The sequence below is a fragment of the Nelumbo nucifera genome, chromosome 4, assembly GCF_055504915.1.
Source record: "Nelumbo nucifera cultivar China Antique chromosome 4, China Antique-T2T, whole genome shotgun sequence".
NCBI lineage: Eukaryota > Viridiplantae > Streptophyta > Magnoliopsida > Proteales > Nelumbonaceae > Nelumbo > Nelumbo nucifera.
This window is the reverse complement of record NC_142652.1, coordinates 30,893,693-30,902,580: the sequence shown is the minus strand read 5'-3', so window position 1 is coordinate 30,902,580 and position 8,888 is coordinate 30,893,693. Positions and strand designations below refer to the sequence as shown.

The 8,888-nt window shown below is 38.9% G+C and overlaps 1 protein-coding gene across 1 annotated transcript; it reads right to left on the bottom strand.

Moving 5' to 3' along the window:
• Nucleotides 1-332: 332 nt before the first annotated feature.
• LOC104587783 (uncharacterized) lies at nucleotides 333-3,135 on the bottom strand. The gene is made up of 3 exons (XM_010245506.3): nucleotides 2,548-3,135; nucleotides 2,322-2,397; nucleotides 333-1,626 (listed from the first exon to the last, which is right to left on the bottom strand). Exons 1-3 carry the CDS (start codon nucleotides 2,584-2,586, stop codon nucleotides 545-547), a joined length of 1,197 nt encoding a protein of 398 aa, XP_010243808.1. The 5' UTR covers nucleotides 2,587-3,135; the 3' UTR covers nucleotides 333-544.
• Nucleotides 3,136-8,888: the final 5,753 nt, after the last annotated feature.

Sequence of the window (8,888 nt, the reverse complement as noted above, 5' to 3'; positions counted from 1 at the left end):
TGGACATCCACCTAATCCAGTGTACTATTTTTTAATACAAATGTAACATGCAAATGTCACCCAAGTTCTTTCTACTTTCTACTCTGCATCATGTCTGTTGGTACAACTAAAGTAGGCAATGACCTTGTCTTCTGTCAGTAGAAAAAGGAGCCACAAGTTGACTCATACTCTGAACTCTGAAGAACCCATGTGTTGATTAATCTCCACTTAATCATTATTTTTAGTGCCATTAGTCTATATCCACTTCACTTCACCACTTCACCATAGTCCACACACAGATACACGCCAACCAACAGAGTCCAGAAACAGAGAAGACAGACAAACCAGCAAAGTTCAGAAGGAAATAAGAACATCCTTTTTAACAACTAGACATAAAAACCCAAGAAAGATTCACCACTCAGCAATACAGAGACATCCAATCTAACCCCACCCATTACAAGGCCAACGTCCACCACATTACAAAAGCTAATAATAATTCAAGTAAAACAGATAAACCTCGCCCTGTCTCTACTTCTTGCCCATAAACCCGTTCTTTTTTGAATCTTTACATAACTGCACAGCTGTTAGCGTATTCATCATTGAACGTATATGCTGCTGAGTGATCACCCCTGTTTTCAGGATAAAAGCCAGGGTGTGGGGCATGACTGTAGTCATAATTATAATAATAACCAGTGTTGGGAGGGATGATGGGAGATCTATGATACATCATCTGGGGTTGCATGTACCTACTTTCATTCATCATCATATTGTTGATATTATGTCTGTTCTGCATGTTCATGTTCATCACAGAAGAGGGATTTTGGAATTGTTGGTATCCTTGCATATTAGCCATCATCATGGGTGATAGATGCTGCCCACCTGTAGCAAACCCGCCACCAACACCTGGGAACCCTGAAGAAGACCCTTGAAGCCCATTGTTTGCCTGGGCTTGAATCCCCAATCCATTGCCTCCAAGGCCACCAATACCTGCACCTTGGCCATGAAATCCTGATAGATTCAACATTGTATTGATGTCATTTGCCTTACCAGCAGTGGCATTTCCTCCGCCTAGAGGGACATTGTTCATTTTTGTAGCTCCCATGTTCTTCTGATCAATTCCAGTGGCAGCTTTCATGCCCATATTCTGGGTAGGGTTCCCTCCCCCACCACCGCCCCCAGCTTTCTTGCCAGCGTTCCCATTTCCACCATTATTCAACTTCCCATTGTTGTTGACAGGAACACCACCATCTCCTTTCTTGGCATTGTTTCCCTGATTTGCTTGCTGCCTGAGAAGACCCAGATGACCGATCTTATCTCGGATGAACCGCAATTCATCTTCATCTTCATCTTCATCTTCATCAGAGCAGTCAAATTCATCATATTCGGGGCCAAATGTGGGGAATTTCTGCTGGTTTTTGAAGGCTTGGAGCCCCTTGATTAGACCTTGCTTTTGGTCATTGTTGGTTTTGTTATCCTTGGCGCCATGAGATTGTTGCTGCTGTTGTTTCTGGTTTTGATTGGATTTTGCAGACCAAAGTTCTGCATGTTTACCGGATTTGACCAACTTCTTGATCAAAGTAGCAGAATCTACACTGCCCGAAACTGTGACCTTCTGTTGCTCTGCATCTATGTTTACTGTGTAAACACCTGAAGGAAAAAAAAAAAAGCACAAGAAAATAGTAAACAAATTTATACCGACAAAGTAGATAAACAGTGAAACAGAAGATTAAAGAATTACTACTGTTCTCCCTCCAGAAGCTTTCAGGAGAAGAAAAAACCCCTGCTCTCTAGCTTCACAACAGAGCAATCTACAACGGATGCTTTTCACGATTTTAGAGAAAATAGTGGCCACTATGGTATAAATCTCCAGAACTTCCCACTTCTTAAGCTAAAACCAATCTATAATGAATAGGCTTCCACTATCTTATAGTAATCATATCAGAATAACTGGGGGAAAGGATCTACAGAGCCTCCCTCTCTCTCTCTCTCTGTGACCCTCACTGAACATATACAGATCCTAGTCTCCATGGCTAAAAAGGGAACAACCGACACTAGCTTTCAGAGCTTTAGTTAAGTCCTTGCCTTTCTCATTCAACATTGAGTAACGATTAATCTATTACCACCCAATGCGCATATAAAGATACAGAGTTAGCCTCCTCCATAGCTAAGAAGGGAATAACTGGCACTAGCTTTCAGAGCTTTAATAAATTCCTTTCCTCGGTAGCAAAAGAAAGGAACAAGGAACAACCAATAGCAGCATTCACAGTTTCCGGTAAAACCCACTAATATGACAACAAAAACAAAGATTCAAATCTTACAACAATGAGAAAGTGAGTGAGTACCTTCAATTCTCTGAAGGAGTTTCTTCACTTTCTGCTTGCATCCATCGCAATGTATGTTTACTTTGAGAACACAAGTCTGTAGGAGATCGAGAGAAACAAACCCAACAAACAAAGAGAATTTTTTTGTGAGAAAAGACCACAGATAACCTTTGTCATTTAGATTAAAAAAAAGCCCAAAGAAAGAGTATTCAGTATGAGAGAGAGAGAGAGAGAGAGAGAGAGAGACCTGGATCTTGAGGAGCTTAAAGTCTTCATCTTTAGTCATTTCTTCAGTGCCGTTTGGAATGAAAGATCTCTCTGCACAAAAAGAGAAAAGAAGAAAAAAAACTAATGTGGTAGCGGTAAAAAGGGGCGCATGAGGAGTTTCTTCAACAGATTTTTCTTCCCTTGCGCTGTTCTCAGCAGCAACAAACCCACATGGGTTTAAAGAGTTAAAAAAGAAAGAGATTAAAATAAAGAATAATACAACTAACACCAAAAACAGAAAAAAGAAAAAACTCAGAAACAAACAGAAACGGGCAAGCAGAAGAGGGGAAGGTAATTTACAGGAAAAGGAAAAAGGGTTGAAAGTGAGGAGAAAGAAACGTTAGAGAGGATGGGGTTGAGAGATGTAGGTGGGGTAGGGAGGTGTCTGAAATGATGTGATTTGACGTTAAATACTGAATAAATAATAATTAAATAATAAAGAAAGAACAGTGACTTGACAGTCTTACTTCTATCCCTGCCCCATTGTCACATGTACCCCATTTTCTCGCGAGACTCGATATCTTTTCAAAGCTGCAACCCTGCAACTCCAACGTAACCCTTCTTCATTTCTCTATCATTCAAGTATTCATTCACCTCTACTCCTCAAACTTGACAGTCTCACTTCTCAGTCATAGCTATGTTTGGTTTGAAGGAAAAAGTAAGGAAATGAAGGAAAATGTAAGAAAATCTTTACAAATCATGTATAATTTTCCTGCCTTTCACTTCCTTTCCCTACATTTTCCTTCAAACCAAATACAGCCTCAAGGTTTGCTCTTCCCATCTTTCTTCTCTTCTAACACCGAATCAGACCGCATGAATCGGAACCATATCGTACCAACTGGACCAGGCCAGGCCGGCCTGAGTACCAACTGTGACTCGGGGGACTATTGTTTTGGAAATAGACCGTAGTGCCAACACAACAATATATGAAATAGTCTTTAATCCAAACAAAAAAAAAACATTAAGTTTAAACCATTAATTCAGATTCAGAACTTGTAGTATAATTTGGATCGAGTAACACCATTTTTGAGCTTGGACCTTGCACAGTTTGGTCATTTCAATTGTTTCTTTGACAACCCGAGTCAGTCTCGACCAATTTGAAGTTAAATCTGCAAACCTGACGACCCCTTGCCTCCTTGCCCCCCTTGCGACAAGACCCTTCTCTCTTACCTTAGAGATTTGAGTAGAGACAGGTCAACATTGTACGTAGCTCATTGATGAAAAAATGCAATATACTCTATCGGCCCAATCTCCCCTGCTTTTGCTTCAGTTCCAGTCTAGTAGTGAATTGGACATTTGTTAGAGGTTGATCAGCTTCTTGTTGGGCTTTCATTGATCTTGGTCGATATAATCCTATGTCCTCATTTTTCAGGTGTAATTCAGAAAAAAAAAAAAAAAATCAAAGGACTAGCTTAAAAAGTAACTCTTAATCAATAAATAAAAGATCAAAGATTAATGGCATATATAATTATATCATATGGCATCATAATGGTTCCAGTTACGACATATTTTCTCTTTCTTCAAAAAAAAAAAAACGATATATTTTTTCTTTCATCATCATCATCATCTAAACTTTACACCAACTATATGAGATTGGGTACATGAATCTCGTTTTGCCATTTTGTTTGTGGTTCAATGATTATTTCTCATTCAAATTCTCCTAATTCGGAAGCATTTACATGTCCTATAATGTTTCATACTTTCTCCTCCTCCATTCCTACAAACCAGCTGTTATTAACTTATCCCTCATTTCCAATTTTTCTTTTTCCTACATATGTAAAGAATTAACTACTTCAGAGCATGGATTAGAAATGTTAGTTGCTCAGTCATTAGAAATGTTGAAACCCTCTTTCTCTATTAACCCACCAAAAAAAAACAAAAGCTCTGAGGCAGAAGGGTAGAGGACACGTGGCCTGTCCACATTTTAATCTGATTGGTTGAAGTAATCTGGACCAATGTGAACTCATCTTGGGGACATCAGGTCGCTTAGAAGTGATTTCATTAGAGAAGTGTCACAAGTTAGCAAAAGTTAATGGAATTGAGAGTTAATATGCCTTTTTTTAAGAAAGGGGAAAAGGAAAACAAGAACAGATAAGGACCCATCAAGCTCTACTATATAGGGCCTTCCCATGCTAATTTTGGTGGTTAGAGGTAGCCCAGCCCTAGTTACATTGCATAGAGTCCCCACCCAAAAAAAAAGATCACATTGTTTGGTTCATTACTTCATAATGAAAAGCTTCCACAGGTATGAATTTACAAAAAAGAAAAAAAAAAGGAGAAAAGAAGAATTGCCAGGTGGAATTTCTTAAAAACTACATGCAAAATACCCAATTAGACTCCACTGTTGAACCCCCCCAAATCCCAGGTTACACCCTTCACTTCAAAACTCACAAAAGCATTGTCACTGTGATGAATTGTTTCCGAATTCAACTTTATCTACAAGTACATTTTGTTTTTGACTTTTTTCTCTTTTGCTTTTCATGAAAAAATTTAAGTTTTGCCTTTTCTAAAATCCCAAACAAAGGAATCAAAAAAGAAACTTAGAATTAACCTTTACCAAAACAACAAAAATCAACAGAAAAGAAACTAGTTTTGGAGCCAAGTTTCAATGGTAGAGCTAGCATCTTGCCATAGTCTTGTTGGAAAGATGATGCATGCCTATGGTTCAAATGTTCAATACACAAAAATTGACAAAGTTGATTTTCTTATTTTCATTCCATTTTTATAACCAATGGTTTCTTTTTGCATGATTTCAACTTTTCACTGAAAAGTTACTACTCCTCAATATGATTTCCAGCCATCTTGTTGTTCAACGTGGTGACAAAGGTGGGGCTGTACATTAGCGTTGCTTTTTGAGTATTGCAGTATGCCCCTTCCATTGGAAACAACTTGGGTTGGCTCTTTTGGAAACCAAATTTCCGATACTTGCTTTGTAATGGAAAACAACCAGTTATCCATTGTGTATTAAAAAAAATAATAATAATAATAATGAGGAAAATTGTCCTCTGCTCCTCCCTCTGATCTTTTCTTGTCCTTTCTCATGGTTTATACATAAATTTGCTTGATGGGTTTTGTATCTTTTACAATAAAAAAGAAAAAGTACTTTTTGCTTTTACTTTGGTAAGAAACCAATCAAACCATAAGAATAAGATCAATTGACAAAAGCAATTTAACTCTAGATAAAGGAAAGATGATACAAATTACCCAATTGTTTTGCACCACCTGGCAAACCATTTAAGGCGCTTTGCATTTAAAGCTAATGCTTTTGACGGAATTGATTTAGTTCAACTTCAAAGCAGTTGGACAGTAGAAAATTAATTTAGCATCAAAACAAAACACCAGACTGGGAATTTGGTGTGAATTCCTTGGTCAAAATGTCCGGTTTGTTGGTTCTATTTGGTTCTCAAAAAGATTCCATTGGATAGGTGAACCAGGTCGGTAAAATCTCAGTTCCAATTAAAGCTGGTCCGACCACGCAGTCAACTCCAGTTTCCAAAAACACTGTGAAAGGCCTTGGCATTTAAAACTATGCACACCTTTTAGTTTATGATATCAGCTTTAGGCAGTGCACTCAGTAGAAAACCACCTCTCGTTATATCTTGGGTGCTAGATGCGGTGAAGCCTCACTGTTCAATTATAATTGAAAACCCAAACTGTTCTTTAAGCTGCATTTATTAAGGAATTAAGAGAGCATTTCAACCATTAATTTAAAAGAATACATATTAGCATTTCATTCAGTAGTTTAGAAATCCAAAGCATGAAAGCGACAGGAAGAAAAACAAGGCACAAGCATTAAGGCTTAGGTTGTCGCTTTATGGTTGAAGCCATGTACAACTTTCTGTTTTTCTTTTTGCCTTCTTGTTGTTACCCTCTAAAATGGAAAGAAAAGATGTTAAGCGTACTATTAATACAACCAATAACAAGGCATGAGAGAGAGAGGATCAGAGGATCCACCCCGGTTGATGTTAATAGCAATATTAGATTAGACCACACAGTCACACACAGCCCCGGTTGATGTTAATGGCAATATTAGATTAGACCACATACACATCTAAAACACTGATGAGAGGGTGAGAGGGAAAGGGAACCCAGTTGGGCAGAGAGACGAGGGACCCACCTGGACTGGACTGACCCACTTTTCTACAGCCTAGATGTGTGGTGCTGATCATGTGTATCCCGGGACATGGTTTGGAGTTGGCCAAGAATTTGAACAGTGTGGAGTCTAAAAACAACAATGGGAATTAGTGTCTTTGATTTCAGTTTTAGGTTTAGGATGGGACACTTTGACAACTCTCCCTTTAGTCATAGTTCAAGAATCATTCACTCGAACCACTAGATGGGACATGGGTCATGGGATATCTTGTCTGAGACCCTTTGGTCCATTGCAGTATCACTGTCTATGTTAGTGTTCAGGCTGCGGATGATTGTGATGGATGGTGGGATTGGGGTTTGATTTTAACCTAACCTAAGCCAGACTCTTAACCTGGGAAAACATCCAAAGTGAGGTGAATGATCAGGGACGTACACAAAATTAGCCACGTGTTCCATCGCTGCCTTGGTATCAAAAGCTAAACAAGGAAACCCAGTTATATAGGTCCAGAGCTACATAGTAAGCAGGCCTATAAAGGAGAGCCAAAGAACGCCTCAAGTACACAACGGCCGGGATTCGTATCAGAGGTGAGCAGTCTGAGACTTTTGGTGCAAACTGGTGACGCTTTGGGATGCTCATCACTACACACTACTAGAACTGGGCATGACCCAAACACTCCCCGAAGGCTGAAGCCTAGAATGAGGTTAGAAGAACGATAAAAGAGACATTGAAGGCGATAGATGCGAAGCCAAAAGCGGGTGATGAAAGTCTTCTGACTGAAGAAAGAAGAAGAAGAAGAAAAAAGAGAAGACTGATGAAGACTTGAAGAGGAAGAAATAATATATTATATATATATATATATATATATCATAATACCAACACCAGATGAGACGAGAAATAACCAACTGATGATGGATTCTAGTGTGACTGTGTGTGTGCGCCCCGTGACTGTGGGAGGCGTGGGGCCCACCTACTTACCGGGGGAGCACGAGAAAGGCGGTCTGGTCTGCTCAGGAGTCTCAGTCTTAGACTGACCTCTCAATTGCTTCCACGGCGACCCCTTTTTTTTTTTTTTTTTTTTTCTGGAAGATTAGAAGAATGAAGATGAATAGGTAGAGACTAGAGAGAGAGATGTTCAGGCGGGAGCGGTCACGCTGTAGAAACCCCAATAATTCCCATGATTTGCATCACTCTTTGGATCGGAAAAATAAGGTTGGGCATTTTAGCCAATAAAAAGTTAACACGACAGAGGTCCCATGGCTTACTCAGTGCAGTGCCAGTGGGATCGCTTCCCTGTAAACCTGGCAATTGGGTTGGGTGGATCGGGTTCGGGTTGGGTCAAGGTACTTCGGGTTGAATTTTGGGTTGGGTTGTCAAATGTTAGACCTTAACCCTAAATGTTCGGGTTAGAATTGACCCATGGATCAATTCAGGTCATTCCAAAAAATAATTGAAACTCAAAAAATAAAGAAAAATTATATAAAAAATATCAAAATTAAAAAATTAACTTTAAAATTCCAAATATAAAATAAAAAACTTGAACATTTAAGAATTTAAAGAATAAACAATAAAAAATAAAGACTAAATAGAAAAAATTAAAGAATAAAAACTTCTAACAATGCATAAATAATTCCAATTAGACTTGACAATCAGGTCAATGGGTTGACCCTTGACTTATGACTCAACCCAACCCAATCTTTTATCGGGTCGGATCATTTTCACATTCGGATAGTTAAAATATGAGACCCTAACCCGAAAATTTTTCGGGTTGGAATGGGTCGGGTTCGCGGATTGAATGAACTTTTTGCCAGGACTACTTCCCTGCTTTTAAAAGTTGTGGGTTATCGATTATCACCCCATTTCCTTTTCTCCTCTCAGTTTTTCAAAAAGTAGGATTTTTTTTCTCATTTTCTTTGGCTTTTGATTCACAGTTCCCGAACCACAGTCATCTGGGTCTCAACTCTCAACAAACTGGTCTGATGGTCTCTCTCTCCCTCATGTCACGCAGCTACCAGACGTTGTTGGAGTACAGTTATTCTAATCTGACGGTTTTATACAAAGTGGCAGACTGTAACATTTACTGTGAATTACTATAGATAGGTTTTTTTGTTTATCGCTTCTTTCCATGAAGGTGTATCCGTAAAAGAGAAGACTGTTTCTGTTTAGACTTCAGAGTGAGAGAGAGAGGGAGAGGAAATAGGTTTCGCGTCTTTTGGGTTATTTGGTTTTTT